At 41.6% G+C, this 27,828-nt stretch overlaps 2 protein-coding genes and 1 long non-coding RNA gene across 7 annotated transcripts in view; 1 reads left to right on the forward strand and 2 right to left on the reverse strand.

Moving 5' to 3' along the window:
• Nostrin (nitric oxide synthase trafficker) overlaps positions 1-10,321 on the forward strand; it is a 53,531-nt gene extending 43,210 nt beyond the window's left edge. The window contains exons 11-16 of the mRNA NM_181547.3: positions 376-484; positions 1,822-1,910; positions 3,818-3,943; positions 4,872-4,986; positions 6,450-6,539; positions 9,988-10,321. Of these exons, the coding sequence (NP_853525.3) occupies positions 376-484; positions 1,822-1,910; positions 3,818-3,943; positions 4,872-4,986; positions 6,450-6,539; positions 9,988-10,124 (666 nt within the window). The 3' untranslated portion in view covers positions 10,125-10,321. The remainder of the gene's footprint in view (positions 1-375; positions 485-1,821; positions 1,911-3,817; positions 3,944-4,871; positions 4,987-6,449; positions 6,540-9,987) is intronic.
• Gm52516 lies at positions 400-1,826 on the reverse strand. Its single transcript, XR_003953846.1, has 2 exons — positions 989-1,826; positions 400-708 (listed from the first exon to the last, which is right to left on the reverse strand). It is a non-coding gene; the product is annotated as a predicted gene, 52516 (long non-coding RNA).
• Positions 10,322-14,885: 4,564 nt separating the features above from the next.
• Positions 14,886-27,204, reverse strand: Spc25 (SPC25, NDC80 kinetochore complex component, homolog (S. cerevisiae)). Of its 5 annotated transcripts, XM_006500003.4 has the most exons (8): positions 27,055-27,203; positions 26,821-26,873; positions 26,017-26,169; positions 25,847-25,912; positions 23,563-23,709; positions 20,976-21,080; positions 18,126-18,224; positions 14,886-15,536 (listed from the first exon to the last, which is right to left on the reverse strand). In XM_006500003.4, exons 3-8 carry the CDS (start codon positions 26,153-26,155, stop codon positions 15,412-15,414), a joined length of 681 nt encoding a protein of 226 aa, XP_006500066.1. In that variant the 5' UTR covers positions 26,156-26,169; positions 26,821-26,873; positions 27,055-27,203; the 3' UTR covers positions 14,886-15,411. The 5 variants fall into 5 exon arrangements, with proteins under 5 accessions (XP_006500066.1, NP_001186053.1, NP_001186052.1 ...); NM_001199124.2 differs by lacking the exon at positions 26,821-26,873 and having other exon boundaries at positions 27,055-27,204; NM_001199123.2 differs by having other exon boundaries at positions 26,821-27,204.
• Positions 27,205-27,828: the final 624 nt, after the last annotated feature.

Genomic DNA, 27,828 nt, shown 5'->3' on the forward strand with positions numbered 1-27,828 from the left:
CAGCTTACACTTCCACATTGCTGTTTATCACCAAAAGAAGTCAAAACGGAAACTTACACTGGGCAGGAACTTGGAGGCAGGAGCTGATGCAGAGGCCATGGAGGGGTACTGCTTACTGGCTTGCTTCCCCTGGCTTGCTTAGCTTGCTTTCATATAGAATCCTGAACTACCAACCCAAGGATGGCAACACCCACAATGAACCCTCCCCCACTGATCACTAATTGAGAAAATGCCTTACAGCTGTACCTCATGGAGGCATTTCCTCAAGGGAGGCTCCTTTCTCTGTGATAACTCCAGTTTGTGTCAAGTTGACACACAAAACCAACCACCAGTGCACCTTAAGTTATTAAGTGTCTTTTTTTTTTCCTTCTAAAGGAAGAAGATCCAAAGAACCCAATGGACAAAGAGCGACGGAAGTCTTTATTAAAACCCAAATTGGGGAGACTGCAAAGAGACATTGAAAAGGCCTCAAGAGACAAAGAAGGTGGGTGATTTCCATACCACAGAACCTCGGCTGGACACGCAGTGTGAGCAGATCAGGCTGGCCTCACATGTGTGCCTATCCTCCTGTCTTGCTTGTAGCATGTCCTGCTTGTGGTGATGTCCTTCAGTACTGGATAAGGGGAAGTATTAAGTCACACTCTGAAGCTTTACTCAGAGTTAGGGTTTGTCTGCGTTTGTGGAGTAAGGCAAGGACTCTCCAGAGAACTGCAAATTAAATATAAGTTATGTTCAATGAAAGGGACATAAATTAAAGTCATAGGCGGGCTGGTGGGCTGGCTCCGTGAGTAAGAGCACTTGCGCTGAAAACCAGATAACATGAGGTGGATCCCTGGAATCCATGGAAAGGTGAAGTGGGGGTGGGGCATGGGAGGCACTTCACCAAGGCATCCTGTGACATATGCTCCATGGTACATATGTCCCCATGTCTTACATACACACACATACACAGACACACACCATTAATAAAAAACAAAATAAAATAAACCTTAAGGAGTCATGTGTGGGCTCTGCCGTGAGCTGGAATGCAGGCTGGGCTACATAATGACCTGAAGGCCAGCCTGGGCTACAGTGAGACCCTATTTCAAAAAAAAAAAAAAAAAAATCAAAATCCAGAAAAGGAAAAAGTGTAACAGGACATTTTTGTCCATTTCTGAGAACTATATAAGTAGTTCACTGCTGTGCTTCAGAAATGTACAAGTTTATTGTTTCTCCAAGTGGCTGGCATGGCGAGAGACAATCTGCGTGATCTTCACATGGTTTGGGGCTTTCATTTCTGTCTTTCTACTAAGTTCTGAAATGGCACGACAGTTGCTCACGTTCAGTCGCACACTGGGGGTTCAGATGAGTTAGCGCGTGAAGTGATTCCAAGGCAGGACAGACCACGAAGCAACCACATGTCTGTGATCCAGCGTCCAGCTGAGCCTGGAGCCCAGGATTGCAGTTCCCCAGGCCTGAGGGAACTCTGATGGGAGAGGTAAGAGAACGAGGAAGAAGCTAGCACAATCCTGTCAACGGATGGACGGAACATTGAATCAGGCCAAAGGAAACTCAAAAACTTATCTGGAAAAATCTGGCCACATCCTTTAAGCACCAGCATTTCTCAAATTTCCTTAGCTGAGGGTGGCCATTAAAAGAACTGTATTTCTTCTTATCTTGTCCATTGAGTAAGACTCTGTGACTCCTACAGAGAGAAAATCCCTGGCCATTAAGGAAGTCCTATCACTTCTAGCCTTCAGGTTCTCCTTGAAGGTGACTGTCCCCTGCTCTGACCCACTCGGACTGGGTGAAAGGTGACCTAAAATGTGCTTTCTTTTTCAGGCTTGGAGCGGAAGCTTAAAGCACTCGCCAGCAGCTCCTCCTTTTCTGATGCCAAGAGCCAGAAAGACATGGAGACCCTAATGGATGAGGTAAAAATTTGCAGAGTGCCTTTTTTGATGGAAAGGTTATTTTTAGGGTATTTGTTTTTCAGCCCTCTTACCTTGTTTGCCACCCCTTCCTCCTGACTCAGAACAATCGAGTGGGAGGGATGTGGAAAACTCCTACCACCTAGAAATGTTTACTTTGTTCTAAATAGAATGCTCCAAAATAGATGCCTTCTTTAGGGACAGGTACTTTAGAATAGGTACTTTGACCCCAGCAAGTGATCGAAATCCCCAGGGGTAGCCATTTACAGAAGCTCATCTTATGATTTAGCTTTGCTGGTCATGGAAACCTGAGATGTTAGTGTTCTTATCTGCAAAATGGAAATATTGATACTTAACCATAGAGCTTTCTGATAATATACAACATTGTCCAGAAAATGCTATGGCAGCATTTGGAGAAGAAGCTCAAAAAGTGACCAACGTCTCATTCGGCTTGACTATTTGCCTTTTATGGTGGTCGGAAAATATACCCAGAGCCATTTTGTTTTCCACTTTCAGTATAAAGTCCAGTACATTTCAAGGGAACATCCTCAATCTATTATGAAATGAATGCATCAGATGATTTTGCCTGATGTAAGCTAATGTGAGATTCTGAGCATGTCTTAGGTCTGCCAGCCTATGTGGGGATGTTCGTCTGGTTAGTGCGTTCGTTATAGCAATTCTTAGCTAACATTGGTCGTATTGGGATGCAACTTCATCATGAGCAGAGGCGCAGCTCATCATAGTTCCTAATATGATTCTACTTTCCATTTTCTTTCAACTGACATCAGAGTCCTCTGAAAACAAGAAAGAGGCAGGACTATAATCAGGAAGAAGCCATGGGGTGTGGCTAGGGAGGGCATGGGATATAGCAAAAAAGGGAATGGGGGTGTGGCAAAGGAGCGCATGTGTACCATGGAGTGAGGCAAAGGCCATTGGGGAAGAAAAGAGCTATTTTAGAGGCAATATTTTGGAAGACTTTGGATAGGAGTGGGAACATGCTGGAAGAGGGCTTGTGCTGGGGTTTGAATGCTGAGAAGTCGGCTCCTCTTAGTTACTATGAGAAGAATCCAGGAAGAGTGGGCATTTTAATAATATTTTTGAAGAATGCAGGAATCCGAGGGAATTTTCTTTATCTAACCTGACTCTCCTGAAAAAGTAGCTCTCATTTTTCTCCCCCAACTTGAAAGCTCAATCGTGCCTTGGTAAAAGCCAGCAGATGCAGTCAGCTATAATTTATTCTATATATTTTTTTAGAATAGATTTCCTTTCATGGGAAGGCTACTACAGAAATGACCCTAACATGTTCTGTGAAAAGAAAGGTCTAAATCTGTTTACTTGGGAACAGAGATCTGAAATCCTACTACAATGACGTGTGGGTATAATTTACAGGAAATCACAAAACACAGTGGAACATTTTCTATGATGGCACAAAATGTTCAATGAACTAATTCAATGCAAATGGCATTTACCAAAATAAAGCCACCAAAAGCATGGCACCAGTTTCTTTTGTTGTCTGTGCGTGGAGCTTACTTGTCATCGTCGGAATCAACAATGTGTTGTCATCATTTGCTCAAAAAACTAACCTGACTCACATAGAAGAAAAGGGAAACGTTAATCCATGAACTCATGATATCTATGAACAAACACAATGCTTTCATGTGGTAGATGCTAAATGCCATGGTAACTCCCATAATTACAAGAGCAAAGACTAAGTAAGACACATCCTGGCTTTCCCTCTACATTGCGTTGAGGATCTTATTCATTCAGTGTTTCTCCTGCGTATCTGTGTGGGAGCTGAGTATAAGTTTCTAGAACTCCTTCCCTTTAAAGATGTGTTGAGGTTCCTTTATACACCCAGCTGTGCCTCGTTCTCTCGAATGTCCTCACATGGCCCTATGATGTGTCCACAGAACAGTTTGAAACTAGACCTTTTGCAAGCGAACTCCTACAAACTGTCGTCAGTGTTGGCAGACCTGGAGCAACGGCCAAAGCCCTGCCATCCCTGTAGCACCTGCATTTTCAAGTGGAAAGAAAAGGTAACGTGACGGTGAGATCAGTTGGGATGTGTTGGAACGCACTTGAGAAGCAGAAGGGTTTAAAAGAACATCAAGGCAGAAATCCGTGTCATATTTAAGCCCCAGGTTCTTACTGCAGCCATTAAGACAAATTTTACTTTTATTCCTTTTGAGCAACAACTTGAAACACAACAGAACACATCCTTTGGAAGGAGACTAAATCACTTGGCTGAAAACAATCCTTATGATTTCTCCTCTCTCTCTTCATACCTTAACTTCAGCTTTACAGGGTGCCGCTGGTAGAAATTTCTACTAATTTGAAATTTGGGTATCCCTGCAGACCTAAACTGTAAGATTCTTTTGCATCAGGTTCATCTTAGCACAGTGGAAATGCATCCCTCAGTGCACAGACTAACACAGTATGCAATGTGGATAGTAGGAGTACATTTTAAAGCCCACCTCAAACACAGATGCCTGTGCTACACTCTGGAAATTGTCCATAGACAATTATTGCTTGTAGCTAGTTTCATTACTGGTCAGAAGGGGGTGGGGCTGTAAGCAAACATCCACTGATGAAGGGACAGCATTCTTTCCAAAGAGAGCCATAAGCTCTAAAAGGGTCTCTATCATTTTATAGGGGGTCCATTAAACTTGGACTTCCAAAACATTGCTACAAATGTCTCTATTAGGTCCAGGCATATGGGTCCAAATAGGAAACATGGACTAAGAAATATAATAATCATCTTATTCTGAAAATATTTTCCCTTTGGAACAAGAAAACGTAAACACAGAAGGTCTTAGAAATGTTTTGATTATGTAGGCACCATCCCTATTAAAACACACGCACACAAATCCCAAGGAAATGGCATACAGAAAACAATGTCTCATGAATATTTATAACACAGTTGTTTAAAATTACCTTCTTTTTTATAAAAACCTACTTGAACAGGAGCACTCTCATACTTATGTGAAAATATCCCGGCCTCTTTTGACGAAGAGATTAGAGAAAGCTGAGAGCAAAGCACCTGCGGGTGGGCAGAACAATCCAAGCTCTTCACCTTCAGGTAACCCAGTGCCCAAAATAATTATGGGCTGTGTCCTATGGGTAAATCACATCTCTATATTTAAATATAATTTCCATGCTACATTTACCTACATTTTTCAAAAAGAATTTTACCTCTTGGTTGAGAGTAATGAATTTGTATTTTTGTTTCCAAATGTAGAAAACAAAGAAGGAATCACAAAGAGTATAGTCTGGGAAAACCATTTTATAACATGAGAAGTTAGGAATGCACGGGTACACACACATATATGCATACATACATACATACATACATATGCAATACACGCATACATACATACATACATTACATACATACATACATACATTGCTGAACCCAAATAACTCTACTCAAATTGTCCCACTACCCGCCCCAATATTCTGGGTTTTCAAATGAAAGACACACACACTCGCAGCCTTATATTTTAATATGACTTAAACGGCTCAACGTCTAGGCCACTTCCAAACCTCCACTTCAACAGTCCTGAATTGTTACTTACTAAAACCTATATTCCATCAGGACTGACCTGGCTCCAGACCTGCAAGACAGCTATGTTCTTTGTGCGCAGCACCTCTTAGGCCTCTATTCCTTTCCAAGAATGGCAGCTATCTCCCTCCTCCTCCTCCTCCTCCTCCTCCTCCTCCTCCTCCTCCTCCTCCTCCTCCTCCTCCGTCCTCAGTCCCTTGCCTGGGCATCCTAAAGTCCCACCTCTGCCTCCCTGTCCAGCCACTGGCCACTGGCAACCTTATTTACCAATCAAAACCAACTGGGGCCCTGGGGTCAGGGTCCCTCAGTGTCTTACATGTGGACGTGAGGTTTCTCATGCAATTTTGGGGACTAAATTAACATAATATATGCAGCATTAGACATACATACACACAGGTCATTGTCCCTCAACTATATACCTTTTTCTCATATCTCCCGGTTTTTGTTTTTAATTAGAAATGAGCCAGAAAGAGTTGTAGTAAAACCCAAGGCACCGAGGTCCACGTAATCTATTCAAAAGACACCGGTGAATTTTTTGAGAAACAGTTCCCTAAGCAACAAGGGATGCTGATAAGTCTACACTCCAAATATTCCCTAGCTCTATCGGAATGGCAAGTCTGGTGCATTTTAAAAAGAAAAATTCAGCTTCTAGATGCATTATGTAATGATACAGATTATGTTCCCGTGGAAAGCAAATAGTTTCGCATCACCATAGTTGTAATCAGTTCTAGGGGAAGTGTTCCTCCAGCATTTGATTTTCTGTGTTACAATCAGGGTTTTGGCTATATAATATGCATAATTTATATACATGTTGGGTATATTACAGATATGTATTGAACCAATAAATAGATATTAGGTAAAATTATAAAATTCTTGAGAAAATTTAAACTATGCACCATACTGTTTAACAAAGAATCCTGATTGCATTCATTTGGCCTACAAAGTCAACATGGTAACTATAATTTATTCAAAAATGCCAGGCTCTACTGTGTCCCAAGCCAGCAAGCATCTTTGCAAAGCCTTATATACGTTCCAAGCCAGGCAAGATGATGAGTTGAATTTGGAAAAAGGTAAGACGTGTTCTCCAATATTTTCATTTCTTTTTCCCGTCGAGATCCCTCCTGTGAATCAACTCCTGTCTTCTCAGGACAGTATTAGGTCATTGCTGGCTGAGGCTGACAGTCATTCTCAAGAGTACAGAGATAGGAAGAATGAAACGAAGGCTCACCTGGTGACAGCTAATGGTCATTCCATGTTTCTCTGTGACAGGCACTTTTGCAGGCATATCGTTCAATTGTTATTCACAGATCCCTGCGATGGACAGGACTTATTCCTGTCTTATAGCTGAGAAGAACGGCACACAGATAAGTGAAGCACTTTGACTAACACCACGTGCAGGGGCAGAACAGGGTTTGAACTTGGAACCCAGGAATCCTCTCAACCACAGTGCTACACTGGGGCAGAGAGCCACGAAGGGGAATTCGCTGGAGATAGAGCTCTATTTCTTTCTGTGTTTCAGATGGTAGAGTTGCAGAAAAAGTGAAGTCATGTCTTCCTTAGTATGACAGAAAGTTCTAGAATCTGAGTCCATTGATGCCCAGATTAATGTCTGCCCTGATATCTCAGAAAAGAACTGAGGGTCACTCTAAAGAATCAGATCCCCGGCGTCAGACATGTTTCCCAGGGAAGTGTTTTCTGGTGGGTTATATAAACTAATATTCTTAAATACGTACAAGTATCCAGCTTCCACTTTCTTCATGTATCTATAGTTGCAAGTCCAAGCTAAGGCACAGAGACCTATAAATGTGCCCATGAAAAAGAATTCTGCCATGAGAGAAAGCTTATTACCCGTGACCAGGGTTTGGCATCCAGAACATTGTTTTTGATTTCTCAAGACAGGTTTTCCCTGTGTAGCCCTGGCTGTGATGGAACTCCTTGTAGACCAGGCTGGTCTTTAACTCAGACACCCACCTGCCTCTGCCTCCAAAGTACTGGGATTAAAGGTGAGCGCTACCACTCCTGGCCTCCTTCCTTGTTTCTGTGTGCCAGACAGTGTGGTGAGAATATCATTCAATTATTATCTGCAGAGCACTCTAAGGTAGATATTGTTTATTCCTGTTTTATAGCTGAGAAGAGTGAGGCACCAAGAATCCAGCATGCTTGCCCTTGTTTAGAGGGGACTAATTAATGCTTGCCCTTGTTTAGAGGGGACTAAGTACTGCAGGCTAGTTTGCTTTCTCCATGCTATTACTTTTCCTTCTCTGTGAGTGAAAAAATAAGAACTCAGGCGCCCTGAGTTTAAGTTTCAGAGTTTACATAAAACAATTATCTTGCTCGTATCAGTTGTCTGCTGGTTGTAAAGCCCACTCATGCTTTATATTCTAAGTAGTTCTTTTCAATGAAACACAGCATCAGAGGCTAGGAGAAGACGACAATAGAATTTCAAATCACTTATCTGAATTTGTCTAAATTTCATTAAACAACTACTGTCAAGAGTAAGATGGAAACAGAGATGGAGACAGACAGAGAGAGAGAGAGAGAGAGAGAGAGAGAGAGAGAGAGAGAGAACAAAATCAGAATGAGCTCACATGAAAACAAACAGGAAACCATGGCTGAGGCCAGAGAAGGACAGCGACCATTACCCTGTGCCCTCAAAACAAAGCTGAGCAGAAAGGAGTGAACAAAATCTGAATGTGACACTCGTGATGAAGACACGCAGATGTGGGATCCTGAAGTGGGTGTTTCTACTTTTATGTATGGGAGGCAGCTTGTTAGTCAGCTTTTGACTGCTGTGAGAATAAGCACCCGAGAAAAACAGCTTATGAGAAGAAATGGTTATTATGGCTTCCAAGGTTCCAGTTTGTTCAACTGTCTTTCAAGTCTGTGGAGAGGCAGAACACTTTAGGGCTGAAGGTTGTAACAATGGAGAAAAGCTGTCCAATCCTTGGTAGCCAGCAAGCCTGGAGTAGGAGGGGGAGGGGTTAGGGACAAATGATGCCCTGCAAGAGCAAGCCTTCCAATGTCTTCCTGCAAAACTTTGATTAGGCCATTCGATCGGAACTCATTAATGAAGTCAGCACCCTTGTTATCCAGTCATCTCTTAACAGCACCAGCCTCCGCCATCTAAGCCTTCCACACACAGTCCTTTAAGGGGACACTGTTACAAACAGTAACATGGCCAGAGAAAAAGAATTCTTTCAAGCCTGAGGCTTAGCTAAAGTAAGCTTGCTGGGCCACCCATCAAGCTTACAGTTACTAAGACCATAGTAATATTTCTCTATCAATACTGGGTCCTCACAAGGACTCCGCTCTGATACCCTGTTGTTGCCATGGAGATCCAGCAGCTTTGGGTCTGCAGGACCAGTCCCTTCACATGTTCTAGCAGTTCATAAATAGGGTAGATGCTGGGGTAGACCAACTCAAAGCCCTGGATCTGGGTCTGGGTGGTAGCTGAGCTGGTCAGACCACCAGCTCTCTTAAACCCACACTACCAGGGTGAGCTCTCCAGCACTGCCCTGGCGAGGCTAGCTCACTCAGGGATGCAGCCAGTCAGGGGCAGAGCCAGCTCTCCTGCTCTAATGCCCTCCTCACGGCCTGCTCACCCACAGCAAACCTGCCCAGGTGACATGCAGGGCCCACTCTCCTGAGTGTCCCAGCCAGTGAGGGGTGGGTCATCTCTCCCACATCATACCACCACACAGCAGACAAGCTATGGGGCCAGCTCTCCCATGCTCACAACTTGGGCCTGGCTCACTCTGCCCCTGTCACCAGGGTCAGCTCTACTGTGCTACTCAGGTGAGGGGCAGGGCCTGCTCTCCCAAGTGTTGCAGCTGGTGAGGGGCAGCTCACCCTCTCCCACTCTCATGGATCTGGGGCCAGCTCTCCCAGGGGCTAAAGAGCCTGGTCACTTTTTTTTTTTTTCTAAAAGGCACTTAAAGGCAATCAAAAACTAGGTAAGAACTGTATCAGGAATTCAGCTCTAATTATTTCCGTAAAATTATCTCCAAATTGGTATTTTATTAAAGTTATCTAAATTAATGAATGGAGGCTAGATTTCTTTCTTTTTTCTTTTTCTTTTTTGGAGGCTAGATTTCTATGAAGCTGCCAAAGGTTCAGACTGTATGCAGATGTGGCACAGGGAGTTACCAAACTTTTAAGAAAAACTATTAGTAAAGACATGCTTCTAATGAACTATTCTAAACTATCATGGTCACCTTAAGATAAGGACAGCAAGAGTTTCCTGATAACCCATCTGGGGGAGAGTGAGCCAGCTGTGCAAGGCTTCGATGAGTCTGTTTTTATGCAACTCTTAGCACAGCGCAGTCGCTCATTCTTTCACTCCTGCTAGCATTCTCTGTATTGTGGCTGTTTGCTTCACCTGAATCAAGTGCAGAACATGATGTTACCAAGTAGTTCCCCAGCTACAAACTGTTCCTAAAAATACTCTTACCAACTCTTCCTTGGCATGTGTTCAAGCTACACAGAACCATCTGTCTAACTCAGTGTGCACCCTCACAGGAGACATCGTGACCGTCCATGAGAAGAAAGAAGAAGGATGGTGGTTCGGCTCTTTAAAAGGGAAGAGAGGCCATTTTCCTGCTGCCTATGTGGAGGAGCTACCTCCAAAGGCTGGAAACACAGCTACACAGGCATAAAACAAGAATGGATGGACACACAGAATGGCCTTTGCACATTCTGTAAACAATGTGATGCAAAAAAGGGAAGTTATCCTCTTTGCAGATTTTTCTTATGCAGTGGGTGGTAGAGGCCTGCCTGCATTTCACAGTGCTCTGTACATGGGTTATTAACTTCAAACAGTTAAATAAAAGACAGTTGGGTTGAATGAGACAAAGTTTATGGGTTCCTAGACTTTCTAAAATCTAAACCCTAGAGATTGTCTACCCGTGACAAAGAGGAGACGGAGTGCCTGAAGGCCTATCATCATCTGTAAGCACACAAGAAGTAACAAGGCAGGTGCCCTTTTATCTCTAGCTTTGGGTGGCAACTGGAAACAGCAGGCTTCTAAGCCGTCAGCCAAAGCCTGAAAAAATAAGAAAGGACACAGACCAAAGTCAGAGTCAACAGTGGCAGGCAAACGAGATTCAATGTAACAGACACAAGTTGTAAAACAAAATAAAGGGTGAGGAGCCAAGCCCCAAGCCCACTGGGTTAAAGAGGGGGTGTGACACAAGAAGTCCAGTCTAGAACCTCAGCAGATCTCAGGGCAGAACGCAGTTTCTTTTTTTATTATTATTATTATTACGTATTTTCCTCAATTACATTTCCAATGCTATCCCAAAAGTCCCCTATACCCTCCCCCCCACTTCCCTACCCACCCATTCCCATTTTTTTGGCCCTGGCGTTCCCCTGTACTGGGGCATATAAAGTTTGTGTGTCCAATGGGCCTCTCTTTCCAGTGATGGCCGACTAGGCCATCTTTTGATACATATGTAGCTAGAGTCAAGAGCTCCGGGGTACTGGTTACTTCATAATGTTGTTGCACCTACAGGGTTGCAGACCTCTTTAGCTCCTTGGATACTTTCTCTAGCTCCTCCATTGGGGGCCCTGTGATCCTTCCAATAGCTGACTGTGAGCATCCACTTATGTGTTTGCTAGGCCCCGGCCTAGTCTCACAAGAGATTGCTATATCTGGGTCCTTTCAGCAAAATCTTGCTAGTGTACAGAACACAGTTTCAACCAGAGCCTTTTCAGACAGTGACTTCTCATCGTCCCTGCCCACCAATAATAGCTCTAATGGGGTCAATTGCAAGCCAGAGATGGCTTAGGATCTGAGGAAAACAAACAGGAAGGGCAAGGAGACGGTGGTGTGTGAAATTCTGTGCCGCCTTTTGCCAATGGGAAAATTGGGTTATGGTGGAAGGAAAGCCCTAAGCAGCCTTACTGAAAGGAACTTTAATACCAATAAGAACCTGGTTTGAGTAGGAAGCAGATCCCAACATTCCCCATCAAAATGGACCATTTGTTGGTGTGTGTGTGTGTGTGTGTGTGTGTGTGTGTCTATGTGTATCTGCTGAGACAGGATCTCACTATATAACCTTGGCTTATCTGGAACTCACTATGCAGACTAGGCTGTCCTTGAACTTGCAGAGATCTGCCTACCCCTGACTCTGCCTCACAAATTCTCGGATGACAGGCCTAACCGCGGCTTCCTCAGATGCCTTTTCATAAGAAAAGCTTGATGACGAAAGCAAACTCCCCAAAGGGCGGCAGTGCATAATGGATGTTATGGTAGCAGCTTGCAGAAAATGGAGGTGAAACTCAGGTGAATGAGAGATGGTGCTGACAGCAGTACTGGCACGACTTCACTTCTCTGCCAAACAGAATGTCTTTCAGAACCTTCATATTTGCATTCACTAAAAATCCTATTATTTTCCTGTGCCCTCCTTTTTCTTTAATTCACAATTTTTTTAAATGGAAAATTTCAAGTTGGGAAACATCAATTGTTAATGTTGTTTTATTACACTTTGATCTAGTGCATAACCAACACAGTAATATTTGATACAGATAGTAAGCCTCAAGGAATTTGAGTAAAATTTGCTCTCTCAGAAGAGAAGACCGAAGTTGTTCTTTGTCCATTGGTTTTTAAGAATAAACGTCATTGTTCAAAACACTTCCAAGGAAATGAAAACATCACACACAAAAATTAAGCAGACCCACAATCCATACAGCTCAACAGTTAGAAAGGCGCTCAGAATGGAATCCAGGAGGCTTCATGTTAGGTTTTATAGCTCACTATCAAATATGCCTTCTGCAGTTATCTACCACACACACCAAAAACCACGACTGAGTTAGAACTAGGAAACAATTAGCTTTATGTCCTGTCTCATGTCCATTTCCTGCAGTTAGTCCTTCCTCATGCCCTTGTATTTAGTTAGCACTATTTTTTATTTGTTTGTTTGTGGACACAGGCTCTTTCCGTGTAGTCCCGACTATCCTCAAACTCTCTTTGTAGACCAGGCTGGCCTTGAACTCAGAAGTCTGCCTGGCCCTGCCTGTCAAGTGGTTATATTTAGCACTCCTTTAGAGAGTATACCATAAAGAGAAGAAACTGCCCAAAGTTTAAATCCTCATTGGAGCATTTGTGACAGCTTTCAGCAGGTAGCAAGGTGGCTGATGGGTGGTTTGAATTATAATCCTTTAGTAACCTACTTCACTCTACTGAGCTTTGGGTTAAAAAAAAAATGTAGCGATTGACAGTAGCTCAGACTATTTTGTACATAGAAGTAATGAGAATGGTGGTTTGGGGTAAAATTTTCAGAGAGGAACCTTTCTTTTTAAATCAGTCGCGCTGAGAATGCAAGTGGCTTTTTTGTTTGGGAATGTTGCTGAAAAACGCTAGAAAACTAGAATATGCAGGTTTTTAAAGTGTCTTTTCCTTCCCTTGTATATTCCCTTTCTTCTGGCTTTTAAAAAACGTATCCTCCAGACAGCCCGAGGAAGGGTAGAATGTCCAGGGACCCTGAGTTACAAGCTTAGTTCCTTCTCCCATGGTTCTTCATGGGACAGGCCCCATACCTCTCTGGACTCCGCTTCCTCATCAATGCATAACAAGGAAGGATGGGTGCCCAGCTTGAAAGTCACAGCTTCACATTTTAAATCTTGATCTGAGATTCATGTCATGGGTCATAGAATATAAACTCTGGAATCTGTCTGATGAAGGGTGTTTAAGTTTCAAAGAAATACTATTAAGGGGCATTTGCTAGAGTCTGGGTTCTACCTGCTCCATCGAAATACTATAGCTGTAAAATAAATAAAATACTAGTTTGCTATGGTAGAGCCATTTCAACATACATTTTTTAGCAGGCAAGAATTTCTAGTCATACAGATTGGGTGGACCTCTTAGATTTAGGTTGAAATTAAGAAAACATTAGGTGAAAATTAAAAATACATGCAAGTCTGCTGCATAGAATACACTATTTTTAACATTAATGCTCTTAAACTATTAACTAGGCTGTTAATTATATAAGCAGTGGAATATATGTACATATTTCTTATGGCAGAAGTTTTTAGTACCACTAAGCAACAGAGACCAAAGCCAACTCTTCACTGACCACATTTTATGTTCAGAAACTGCAACCTTTCAATAGCGAGGTCTCCCCAGTCTCCCTCTTGCTTCCAGTTTCAGGGACTGAGGAACTGAGTTCTTGGAGTCTCTGGTGTGTACATGGCTACTGATGGCCTACTTCATCTCTAGTCACGTAAGCCAATCCAGCAAGACTCTCTTTATAATTTGTAGTATAGTTTTTGTTCTTCTAGGGGACCAAAATACAGATATTGTTGTTAACCTCTTCCTGTGTCTAACTCAAAAAGCATAATTAGTCATAAAGATTTACACTTCACTTGAAAATGTAAGTTGTGTGCGTGCGTGCAGGCATATATGCCACAGCAAGGATGGAAGAGAACACATTTTGGGAGTCAGTCCCTTCCTACTATGTGGGTCATGGAGATTAAACCTGGGTCACCAGGCTTGGTGGCAGGTACTTATACCCAATGAATCATCTCATCAATTCTTGTTTCTAACTTTTTAAAGGACTTGTTTCCCCTTATTAATTTCCCCCTAGGATTTAATAAAAATAATTACAGAAATACCTGCCTGTCAAGGACTGGACTTGGCTCGGAAAGGGGGTCCTGAGGAAGGGGTGTTTGGGAGTGGCAAATGAATGACTTGAGGTTAATCGTTGCGTACAAGCTAATAGCTCTGTGTTCTGCTCCTGCTGGCTCTCCAGAAAGCTCATCAAGATAGCTCAGATAATAAGCTAGCTGGATGGGATCCCATTCTGAAATTACTGTTCCTACCACCCCTGGGCCAAAACTTGTTCTGTTCCAGGCTGATCAGGAATCTGCCTGCCTTTCTATCTTCTGACATGCTGGCTCGTTAACGCAGCTCCCTTTGTTTTTTTAGGTCCATGAATCCCTCATATAATTCATATTGCATCCTTATATTTTACATAGTTGAGAAATCCTGTTTATATATTTTTGAACTCACGTTTTTAGAGTTCTTTCCCACAGCCTTGAGGGCTGTCCTGAAAGTCATAACATTTACCATTTTGCTAAGGACATTAGACACACGCCACCTCCAGGACTCTGTCTCTGATTATCATGGAGTCATTAACATTGGCAGAGAGGACATTCCCCAATAACCTTGGCAAGGAGAATATTTCCAGAAGGAGGAACATAAAGTAAATGATGTACATCATTATACAAACAAGCCTCAAGCCTGGCAACCGTCAACACTCGTGGAGGCCCACACCCTGCTGGTTCTGCTCCAGGGACAGGAAATGGGCCACGCCTTCCCTTCCACAGAGGCCATGTAGGACTCAGCACCTCACTGTGAGAGCGCAAACTAATTCTCCTCAATCCTCATAAAGTCATACTGAAGAGAGAGTTACAAAGACTGGGAGACAACAAGCAAGTTTATTAACACAAGCAGAGCCTACAATACAGGAGAACCCCAACAGAAGGAACTCCAAACAGTGGCCTAGTCAGGTTTACACAGCATCTTCAACAGAGAACAGTAGGATTTTACAACATGATAAGACAGACAGATTTGCCTTTTGACTTCCACAGATGGGGAATTGTGAAGAATATATTTACAGGAATAAATTAATGAAGCAAGGCTTGTCAATTCCTCTGGTGCCACGTCTGCTGTGGTAAGCGACTAACTTCTATCTTTCTTTGTGGGTACAGAGCTAGATACCTCTATCATCTAGGTCCCATGTTTAGGTAGACTGGGGGAAGGCAAAGGTTTTCTAACTCTGCTGCTGCTTAACTGTTTTCAGCTCACAAATGTTACCTCAAAGAGGCATGGTTTGGGATGATATATTCTAGTTTCTTTAATACCACACAGAAAGAGAGAAAAATGACAGGGACAAGAGATGAGAATTCCTCTGGATATATACAGTAACAAAGAACAAACCTATATCAATTATGAACCTTAGCTATAAAAGCCTTCCGAATATTGGCAAGAAAAGCTGAAAAATTGTTGGTCTTCCTGACTTTCTCCTGAAATTCTGCTAGGCACTCAAGATGAGGCGAACTGTCGTACACTAGAGGAAAAACAAAGAAGATGAGTTAAATGAGGGAGGGTGTGTGTGTGTAGAAGTGTTTCAACTTAAGCTCTCAGCTGGTCTGAATGGGAATTATACTTTACTAAGATGCTCTGAACATAAAGATATACTAATACATTTGAATTTCACAAGTAATCTTTTAGTCCTTTCCTTTGCTTAATCCCTAAATATTCAAATTGTAAGTACTGCAATCCAGATTTAAATCTAAGCATGGTATCCAAAGGACTGAGAGCTGAGTGACACTTGAGTGCTATTTCTATCATCTTTCTTATGTACATTTGTTTTAACTATTAAACATCATTTTCTGTGCAAAAGTTTGGGTTGGCATCTAGTTTCTTTCCACAATATGAAAAAAAGGCTTAACTTTCAATGCCAATTCTCAAAAGAATTGAGAATTAGCACTGAAACATGGTCTCACTATGTAGGTCTGGCTGACCTGCAACAGACCAGACTAGCTTTGAACTCAGAGATCCATCTGTTTCTGCCTCTTAAGTTCTGGGATTGAAGGCAAGAACTACCATACTTGGCCTCAACTCAATGCAAAATCTTTTTTTCTCTTTTAAACCTTTAAACACACATCAAACTTTTATTCCTATAAGTAGAACTATCCTGAAACAGCACAAAATGTTCCCTCTCTTTTTCTTCCATCCGCATCTTTCCATGTGTCCTATGTCTTTCTCTTTGCCCTCCTAATTTTCTGTCTCCTTCCCTCTCCATTCTTCCCTTCTCTCTTCTCAGTCCTTCTCTGTCTGCATTTCTACATCTTCTGCATTTCTTCATCACTTCTTTTTCCTCTGTCCCTTCCATTTGCAGTACTAAAAATGGAGCCTAGATTCTTCCCATGCAGGATGAGTGCTCCAGCACTGACCTTTACGGCAGTGAAGATTTGGTTGCTTTTACATGAATGTCTTTATTATACTGGGAACTTACATTCATGACCTCGAAATTAGTCACAATGACAAATGTAAATATTATAGAAAAAACGCCATTCTGAGGTAAAATTATGGTCTTTAGTGTACCATTAACTCAGCACACAAAACACTGGCACTCAATTCAAATTCCTAGTAACTTATGATTTTGGAATGAAATATGCAAGATGGAAGTCAGTGGAAAACTGTGGTCACTGTTCCAAAAGTGGTACTCACAGAGTCTACTAATTAATGAGAAAAAGGTCAAAAGTCAGTCCTTGGGTCAGTTGCACATGCTGGTACAACAGAACAAATCTCCAGTGAGAGTTGCCAAAGGAATGATCCAGCTCTTCCTACCATCAGTCATCCCCATTGTTCAGGAGAGACTTAACTATATTAGCTCTCCGTCTTTAGAGATTGCTCGGACAGGACCACAACAAAGAAATAGCAGAGTACGTGGATCAAATTTTATTCTGTGAGTTTTATTTTAATAAACTACCAAACACTATGAGTGTCTTTTAAGTTTTCTTTCCTGTTGCTATGATCCTCTGACAAAAGTAACTTAGAGAAAAGCCTTATTCTGGCTTTGGTCAACCCACCATGATGGGGAAGGCAAGGCAGCAGGGGCATTACACAGCTGCTCACCTTGCAGCCGGGGTCAGGAAACAGAGCAATGGATGTATGCTCCTGCCTAGCTCCCTCTCTACTTAGACAGTACAGGGTACCAGCCAGGACACACCATCACATCCTGTTAACTTAAGGTCTTCCTACCTCCATTAACAGTCAAGTCATTCCTTACAGCATGTGGATGACTCTCGCTTTTGTCAAGGTGATAATTAACATTAACCATTACAAACAGATAGTGTACTAATAATTATAATTTAGAGAAAACTAAAAAAAAAAAAACCTAGAGGTTTTAGGGCTTTGCTTTTTAACATCTAGTACTCATTTGATTGAAACACGATTATTAAAGGGAAAATTGTAGCTGAAGATCCTCAGAATCTGAATCCTATAGGAAGAGAGTGAATTACCAGGGCCTGAGAGGGCCAACCAGCACCCAGAGCATCATCTGCCAGTCATAAATGCTTTAAATGATGTCACAGGCATAGTGACTTGAGACTCATTTTTATGAACTCCAACAAATTCAAGTTTATTTGTATAAAGGCTTAGGAGGACTTAAAAAGTACAAACACACTTGCATTTGCTTAGTGTTCACACTGCTAGCACTCACGAACATTCCCTATGCTCTCTGACCCCTGCAGTCAGTGACTAACCTGCATTGTGCATGTGTGCACTCTTCAGGGTGAAAAGCTTAAAAAAAATTGGGAAAGTAAATGACTACATATTGGTTATTTTACATAAAGTAACCATGAACTGCTGACAGTACCATTTCCAGTTCTCTAGGGTAATCACATTTGCACAGGAAATACAAAGAACTGTGTTCTCAGAGTTTTAGCTCCCAGGAAGTTCTGTCACCCAGGAGAGATGCTACTTATTAGGGCCCCAAATACATCTATGTGGCAAAATTACACTCTCAGCCTTTAGAGGTCGTTACCTCAAGAAGACACACTGAAATGGAAAGAGCTGTGCAAACACAATTTTCCTTATGAGTCAAATGACAGTTGAGGCAGATCTTAGGCACAAGAGACAGGATACTTACCTTCATATTCCTTAGCTTCATTTATGCTCATGGAAAACATATATGGGCTCTCAGGATTCTTAGGGTCAATACTAGTAAATATAAACTGCAATTTATTACCTGAAGAAAGAGATTATAAACCATTTAATGAGAATACTCAGAAGCCAAGGTTCTCAGTGGAGATACTTTCACAGGCATGCAGGCATGCGCACACGTACGTGTACATACACACACACACACACACACACACACACACCCCACCCCATCTTTGATAAGTATGTGCTCTGTACTTTAACCAGTTTGTAAGTTCAAACACAGAACTTACAAGTCAGTGTAAGTAACATAAAAGCAGACAATAAAGGGAAACCGGATGATTTGGACATCACTGACATTACACTCTTTTTTTTTTTTTCCTTCAAACAATAATACCAAGAAAATGAAAACAACTCACAAAATGAAAGAAAATATCTGTAAATTAAATACCCACTAAGGTTGGGAAGGCTAAAAAAACTCCAATTGGAAAAGACAAAAGCAGAGATTTCACCAGGTCACTGTATGCAGTGACAACAATGGTGTCACACACCCGCCCGCCCCTCCATGGATGAACAGTTGGATACAACAATGCGTACATACACACTGTACACAGACACAAACACACAAACATTGTTGGGACATAAAAAGGAATGAACCTCTCAGACATAGCTACAGTATGGACAAACCTTACAAACGTGAGGATGCAAAAGAACAAATGTCATATGATCCCACAATATAAAATAGCTAGAACAGGTAAGATACACTCACAGAAACAAAAAATAAATAAATAAATCCAAGGTTACTGGGAGCTAAAACAAAACAAAACTACAAAAAAACCCAAAACCATGAATATGGAGAGTTATTACAAAATTTCTGTTTGAGGTAATAAATATTTAAATCTACAGTGGTTGATGTTAGTCATACAACACTATAGATATAATTAATGTCATGAATTATACACTTTAAAATGATTAAAACAAATTAGTTTTATATTATATGTATTTTACTACAATAAACTTGTATATATTGTTAAATTAATTTATTTTATATTCTTCTAGTTAATTTATTTAAAAAAAACCAAAAACCTACTGAAATGCTCCCAAAGAAATAAATGCTTGGTAGAAATTCAAGTTGGCTGCCACAAAGCATAAGTTCATACATTTTAGTTTCTTCTATAGCATAAAAGAAATCATATTTAAAATTCTTATCATTGTAAAAGGAAATTTCAGAAACTTAGGAAAGACTTATCTACATTCAAGTTCAGAGTGAAGTACAGGTTAGTATACCAGATTTCATACTGTTACGAGTACTGGGAAAGGTGCGCCATACCAAGCAAAGATTTGGTAATATACTCAGGTTATTATAATATATCAAGGGTTTCCTTGGGCGTTTTCTGTCCCACTGAGTATACCGAAGAGCAGAAAGCACTCATTCTCACTTATCAGTTGGCAAAGAGTACCTATGTGCTCTAACTTTAATTTTTTCAATTTTTTTATTTTTAAGGATGGTTCTTAAATGCATTAACCTCCCGTGTAGCCCACCACCCACCAGAGGTGGCAAAAACATGAAGGAGTGTTTTCCTGCAGTGGACACAGGTGAAAGACTACGGCAGACTTGTGAAGGAGGATGTTCTGCAAAACACCATCCAACAGAACCGACTCTCCAAAGAACCCCTAAGTTTCCACATCAACGTGTGCGGGTGCTTCCCTGGGCACCACACAATCTCTCAGTTCTGCAGCAGGCGCCAGCCCGGCCCGCTTCTGCCCACTGCAGTTGTGATTCTCTCTACTGATCACCCGTTCTTCTGGATCGACCGAGCTGCTTCAGCAGCTCTCACAACTCAGCAGACACTTTACATTTGGCAGTTTATGATAAAGGGTGCTTCTTGGTTCCATACATACACCGTGTCCTTCCCACAATTATGAACACAGAATATCAACAAAACACAGCTAATGGGGGAGGGGCACTGGGCGATGGCTCAGCAGGTAAGGGTGACTGCTCTAAGCCCGATGACCTGAGTTCAATCCCCAGAACCTACATGGTGGAAGAAACAATTCTCCCAAGCTGACCTTTGACCTCCACAAGGGTGCAAGGCAAACATGCACTCACACAAACACACACAATAAGTGATTTTTAAAATGCAATAAATAAAATATAAAACTTTTTTGTGGTTAATATGTACATGCAGGGAAATGCACATGGTATTCCTTATTAATTCCCTATGAGTTAAGGAAGACCAGCACAACACTGAGTCTCGTCCATGACTCACTGAGCCTGCACGTGATCTTAGGAAGCCCCAAAACACTATCCATTCTAGCCAATTAACGTATACAGAGATAACAACAGCCTGAAAAACACCCATGTGCTTTTTAACCTAGCAATCCCCCTCTGAGAAAGGCTCCTCCCAAGTGAGAAATTATATACAGTATTTTTAAAGCTGGAAAACAGATACAACCCAATTGTTTTAGCAATCCAATTTATAAAAGATGGAATAAATCATAGTTCATTAATGAGTAATTACTCCAGCATTCACAAATCACTATTCTGAGGGCAACTGAGTTCGATACAAATGCCAGTGAAAACCAAGAACGGTAAGTATTGCATGGTTTTTGTTTGTTTGGTTGACTGGTTTTTTTTTTTGTTTGACAACCATGTCAAACTTTCATTAGACACTGGGTAAATAAAGCAATAATATTTGTATTTAGATGATTAAAAGATGGGACGTTGGCCTATTTTCTAAAAACCTAATGTGATAGTTTTCGCTGAAAATACCTCTTAGCTTCTTCTCTTCTCTAGATACCCCTTTCTAACCTCTACATAACAGAGCAAGAAACTTACCGTGAATCTTTCTAATTTCTAGTCCAAGGTAATCTCTATACAGATCCGCTGATTTCTGCAGTCCTTTCAATCTCTCTTCATTAGCTTTGTTAGCAGTGGAAATGGCTACGATTTAAAAACAGTATTGAATATTTTGGGTAATTCTCACTTTAAGGCTTATTCAATTAATTTTAGGAAACTTAAAAACTACTAAAAAATTATACCAGGTATATCAATCTGTTTACATTTATTCAGCTTCTAACTTTAACAAATAATAAAAGGGGATTATGTTCAAGATGGAAGAGAAAAATTGTTCAAAATACAGATAATCAGGGCAGAAATTTATATAACTAGCCTAGAAATAGATTTCCTTTATATTATTATTATTGTTGTTGTTGTTATTGTTGTTTGCTGGCTAGACAAATATATACTAATTGCTTCATGGGAAGAATATTTTCCATATCTAGACATAAGTGATTCCATGAGAAATCAGCCTTATTTCAGGCTGGTTTACAACTGCTAACAAATCCTGGTTTAATACTAACAAATAACCCTAACTAATAAGATGAGAAGCATACTTCACAATTTAGTCTTGGATACTAACTGTAAGAGAAAGCACTAACCAAACAAACTGCTATTTTCAAGTCTTCTTTCTAAATGAAGCATTCGAATACCGAAAGTTTTTATAAGAAACAAAGTTTTTAAAGAAAGGGTTTTTCTAAACCAGAGATTGAGTCTTTTTTTTTTTTTTTTTTTTCTGAAACAGTGTTTCTCTGTGTAGCCCTGGCTGTCCTGGAACTCACTTTGTAGACCAGGCTGGCCTCGAACTCAGAAATCCGCCTCCCTCTGCCTCCCAAGTGCTGGGATTAAAGGCTTGCGCCACCACACCCGGCTAGTCTTTTTTTTTTTTTAATCCACTGAGTGTCACACACACACACACACACACACACACACGCACACACACACATTCTTTTTACCTCCATTACCCTGTCTCAGCTTATTATGTTTCTTCTCCTGCTGAATCTCTGCTTCTTCCCTAACAGGTGCCCTCCCTCCCCTACTTCCTTCTCTGAATTTAACCTGCTGAGTTTCCTGCGGGAGCAAGGGTGGAAATATATTTATTAGGGCATGGCAACTTACTATCAGCAGCTACACCACTGAAGATAGTAAACCCATCCTCCCTGCCCCCAACAATGTCAATAGTATCCTTTATTCACCAGATCGATTGCCATCTTAGAGGCTTTCTGATGAAGAAACCCTTTCTAGTTCTGAACTTGGGCTAGGTGGTTCAACCCAGCTGTTCCAGCTCAAAACACCTCTCCAAGCTGACTGATTCAAACTGGCTTCTCTCAGCTCTGCTTGGCCTTAAACTCTGGCAATCTCTTCTAATCTTCTGGCTTCTTCTTCTTCTCTGACTTCAGCTGCCTCTGCTAACCTGCAATGAACGGCATGAACTCACGAACTCAACTCCACTACACTGACTCCTAATTCAAATGCCTCAACTGACTGACCTCAGCTCCACACACGGTACTAACTGAACTGATTCCACTCTCCGGTAAAACTGCCTCTGCTCTGACTCTCTGTGGGGCTCTCTTAAGTCCTCTCTTCCCTGCCTGTTCTCAAGAGAGCTGGATGTATCCTTTCTCTGACTCATCACTTTGTCTGCCCCTCAATTAAACCTCACTTTCAAACATGGGTGTTTCCTTCTAGAAACTAATTTTACTTTCACTGTTAAGGAGTAAAGGTTTGTAGCAAAGGCATGGCTATAAACCAGACGGATTAAAGGTGTGCGCTATGTCTGCATTCCAGCCGGATATGATCCCTTGCCAGAGCAGCAATGTTGCTGGATTAAAATTCCTCTACCAATAGTCTTCGAAGAGTGGGGTCTCATGGGCCCTTCTTCCTATCATATGCTGACAGCCCAAACTTATTTAGGTAACCACAGCTACTGAGCACACTGGCCATATCATGTCGGAAAAAAAGGTTTCACAGCGCTCCTCCGCACTCTTACATTCTTTCTGTTACTCCTCTGTGATGCTCCCTGGGCCTTGGCAGGTAGGTGTGTGTGTGTCTGTGTGATACAGATAGCCCTTTTAGGGGTGAGCACTGCAGGTATGTACTCTCTGTACTTTCACTAGTTAAGTCTGAGCATTCACTGCCTGGCAGACATGTTATGGTCAACAGTTTTTAAGTTCTTAAAGGGATTCTTCAACACAGATATGGCATGGTGATACAGGTCTTCAGTCCCAGCACTGGACGGTAGAGCAGGAAGACCAGTTCAAAAGGCATCCTTAGTTATAAGCTTGAGACCAGACCGGGCTACATGAGACTACTAAAAAGCTTTGTCCAATTTTAGTTACAACAGGAGCAATAATGACATGAAGGTCTGGCTGTAATTAAAATTGGACAAAACCTTATAAGCAAAACAATAACCACAAAAAGAAAAGTAAGCCCACTTGTGTGACTTAAGTGATACCTAGAGAGATGCTGGTCTGTCTATGCCCTTAAGTGTAGTCTACTTCCACAAAGTGGAGCCAGCCAGATGCACACTAGGAAGCACCATTGCTCTGAAACGCAGTCGGCTACTTCAGATGAAACAGACACTTACTTTCCCTCTTCCTAGCGTACTCTTCCTTGAGCTCCTGGATTTTAGCAGTCAGCTCTTCCGACTCTTGCTCCTTGCCTTTTACTTCAGCAATCATCTTCAACACATTCTCTTTCTTTTCTTGAATGAGCTTATTCTGCTTACAGAGCTCTGTAAGAAACACATGGCATTAAATATATATGCCCTATTCTATGACACGTTAAAAAAAAGCCAAAAAGAAAAAAAAATTAAGAAAAGCAAAAAATTGCCAACTTCCTGAAGATTAATGAAATTGTTTTTATGTTTTGTTTTAAAGACAGAACCTATGTAAACCCAGGATGACCTGAAACTCACAATTCTTTGGCCTCTATGATTAATAAACATATTCTAATGACTCAAAAATCGTAATGTTAAAGAAAATCTGCTTCACTAGTTGTCTTTAAAATACAGTAAAATGCTTCTAAAAATAAAAAAAAATTAATCAACAAAACAGAAAATCAGAAGATTATGACTCCTTCAGTTCCAAGTACATTAAAATAAAGCCCACCACAGAAGACAGTCCAAATCTACAAGACAGCTTTTTACAGTGCACGAAGAAAGCTAATTCTAATGCTTTGTAAGCTTTTCTGGAATGTATTAAAGACAGAAAAAAATGGTGATGAAGTTCTCAAATCTTACAAAGTTAGCATAATTCTGAAACTAAAACACAGACATTGCTGTGTCTCCACTCACTGACAGCCATATAAGCTAATTTTATTTAAAAATATGATGACAGAACCAACAAAATGACTCCGTAGGTAAAGGTGCTTGCTGCTAAGCCTGATGACTAAGTTCAACCTCACAGGATAGGAAAGGAACCAATTCCTGTAAATTGTCCTTTGACCTCTAACATATACCATGGTCTGCCTGTCTATCTCTGTCTCTGTCTCTCTTTTTCTCTCATACACACACACACTCAAAATAAAATAGGGTTATCTTTCTAAAGTGTTATCATAAAGCTTAATAAAATACTACTGTTACTCAGGTGGTAGAGCTCTTGCCTACCATGTGGGAAGTCCTGGATTTGATTCTAGTGCCCCATAAATTGAGTGTGATGGTACACACTTGGAATCCCAGCATTCAACAGGCGGAGGCAGGAAGCTAAGGTCATGCTCTGCTACGGAGAAAGTCGGAGATGGCCCATGCTTTGTGAGCTCCTAGGTCAACATAAAACACTAACCTAGTCCCTGGTACGGTGAGCACATGCCAGCGGAAGAATATTTGGGCAGCACACAGTCTTGAAGATTTTAAAAAGACAGCTAAAGGTGTGTGGCCTGGGAAGGGAGTGGGTCTCAGAAGAGCTGGTGGGGAGTAAGACCAAACCACACCTTAAACAAAACTCCTGAAGAAAGTAAAAAAAAAAAAAAAAAAAAAAATCCAGGGACCTACAAATATGGCTTAGGGGTTAAGAGCATCTGATGGTTTTACACCCAGCACCTACACAGAGGCTAACAACCATTTGTAACTCTATTTCCAGGGGATCTAATACCCTTTCTGACCTACGAGAGCACTGAATACATAACTACACATAAATATATGCAGCAAATAAATATATAAAACAAAATAATCGACCCATTGGCTCCAGCTTTACAGCTTATGTGTGAGAATTCAATAAAAGATACAGACCCAGATTTGAAATATCTGGACATCCATAGAAATGACAGGGAAAGAATTGTGGTAAAAATATGATTGTTAGAATATTAACCAGACCCCAAAGTTCTGAGGAACTCTGTTCCTTGGCTGAAATTTCCAATGTGAAAACAAAAAAAAAATTTTTAAAGGCTGCCCTTTACACATAGGCATACACATATACTAGTTAAATAAAAAGACAGGATACATATAAAATGATGCCGTTCACATAGCATTCAAAAATACTGAAAAAATATTCATAGTTCTAGACGATGCAGATATTCAACTTTAAGCTGGTGATAGGAACATAATCTTTTAAAAATAATTTATTTTTATTTCATGCACATTGGTGTTTTGACAACATGTATCTCTGTGTGAAGGTGTCAGATCCCATAGAACAGGAGTTATAGGCAGTTGTGAGCTGTCATGTGGGTGATAGGAATTGAACCTGGGTCCTCTGGAAGAACAGCCAGAGCTCTTAAACCACTGAGCTAAGCTAGCTCTCCAGCTCCCGCAAACAGAATTTTGATGACTGTCTATGCATGTGTGTGAATGTACGAACACTCACAACACTGTCTTACTTAAGATTTCACGATAAAGACCTTCAATCTAAAAGCTAATCTACACACGATTCACATACGGTTTTTATACTCCAGAATCATCTCAGTCATCCTCTCTTCTTCCTTTAATTTCAAAGACATCTTTTCTGAAAGACAAATTACAAGAGATATTTGAATCCCGCTGAAATAACAGTAAAAAATAAATAAGGTCAGCAAAATCCACAAGTTAGGAGTTAAGGGCTGGCAGTACCTGAAAACGCTTTCATGGAGTCCTTGAAGGCGTCTCTAAGTCCCAGCACTTGACTATGATTATCATCGAGTCTGTTTCTGAACTTATCCCCAAATTCATTGATGCTTTGATTTAAGAGTGCCAATTCGTCTTCACCCATTATGTTTTAAGACACTGCAAAACAGAGCACAAAGCTGTATTTTAGTTGCTATCGACACCAAATAAGCCACATTTTCGAGTTTATGTCTGCAGGTTGACTTTGCTACAGAATGGTTAATAATTGAGCAACTCAGCTAGCATAAAGGCAGACTTTAATTCCAACATTTCCAGCTGGGGGCAGGAGAATCTGAGGTAAAGGTCAGCCAACGTCAGGACCAGTCTGATATACAAGAGACCTTTTCTAAATAAACACAACAGGGTGTGAACTAAACGCCTTTTTTCGCCTTTTGTCCCAGCACTGTCCCAGCACATCGGAGGCAGAGAGGCAGAGAGGCAGAGGAAGGTATTTGAGTTCAAAGATAGCCTGGTCAACATTGGGCCAGAACCTAATAAAATGTAAAATAAGATAAAAATAATCCACTAACAGTCCGGTAGTTAGCAACAGGATGATCCAAGCCAATTTGGGCTTAACTGTGGTGGATGTGCATCAATCTGTTCTGAAGGCATGAAGGGAGGTGGAGGAGAGGAAAGAATATGACCAAAACAAGGTTGCACGAAGCTTTCAAGTCATGTTTTAACAGGACCCCGGTGTCACTCCGCTTCTCCTAAAGGACCTGCTCGCAGGCAACGAGACCGAGACTCGAAGAGGTTGGGGGACAGACAGACCTGCAGGTTTTCTGCATCAGACCCCTGGCCGACTGCTCCGTCCACTCCTCCCCCTGCAGGGCGGAAGAGGGGAGTGTGATCGGGACCGAGCAGCGCCAGGACCCGAACTCCGCGGCTAACAGCGGACGCCCGCATTCCAGGCTCTGCGGACCCACGCCGACATGCCCAGGCCGGCTTCCCTCAGCCCGGGCGTGCGGTCGGCGAAGCCCCACAACCCTTCAAACGGCTCCCGACCTGAGCGGCCAGGAACGCCGCGGTCTCCACCAGACTGGACCTGTCCGGCAGGAACCAGCCCGCCGCTCTTCCGTCTGCTGCTCCCGGGTCTGCTGCTCCTCCAGCGCGCAGTCTTTCAATTTCAAACTCTCCACCGCCTGCTTACCCGCCCTTCAACTCCGTCTTCTGATTGGCTGACAGGGCAGACTCTCCGTGCAAGGATTGGTTGATATCGGCCTGCGGAATTCTCGCGGACAACTATGGAGCAGAGCATTCTGGGATTCGTAGTTCTTTGCTGAGACAGCTTGGGACGCGGTCTATAGTGAAGTAGAAGGGCTTGCCCCAGAATGAAGAAAAAAATGTAAAAATTGAAATTTAACTGCTTTCTTTTATGACATATACTTCCTTCTTCCTTGCACTCGTTTTATTTTGGAAATGACGGAAAATCCTCTTGAACAGACTCCAGTTATGATTGATTAGGCTGAAACATCCTGAAAGTTACCAAACTATTTACCCAAACTTAATGTTTGAATTTCCCAAGCTTTTCTAACATTGATTTATCGTGAGTATTTTACTTATTTAATTTTTATGTTTGAACGTGTTTACAGAAGGGGGCATCGGATCCCCTGGAACAGTTGTGAGCCACTGATAATCAAACTCCTCTCCTCTGCCTGAGGAGCAGACGCCCTGCAACTTTGAGCCATGTCGCCAGTCCTTCAGCTGTTGATTTTAAGACCTACTGGCAAAAACAAGCTCCTGGATCTCGCAGAACTTCAAACTGAATGGGATCAGAAC

Source organism: Mus musculus, chromosome 2 (assembly GCF_000001635.26).
Source record: "Mus musculus strain C57BL/6J chromosome 2, GRCm38.p6 C57BL/6J".
Taxonomy (NCBI): domain Eukaryota; kingdom Metazoa; phylum Chordata; class Mammalia; order Rodentia; family Muridae; genus Mus; species Mus musculus.

What these genes read in the sequence shown, in the direction of transcription:
- Spc25 (NM_001199124.2), bottom strand. Translation starts at nt 26,155, where the DNA reads ATGGGTGAAGACGAATTGGCACTCTTAAATCAAAGCATCAATGAATTT. An exon ending in GTACGCTAGGAAGAGGGAAA is followed by an intron (nt 21,081 to 23,562) that starts GTAAGTGTCTGT and finishes TTTAAATCGTAG; the next exon opens with CCATTTCCACTGCTAACAAA. An exon ending in TGAAGCTAAGGAATATGAAG is followed by an intron (nt 15,537 to 18,125) that starts GTAAGTATCCTG and finishes TTTTTCCTCTAG; the next exon opens with TGTACGACAGTTCGCCTCAT.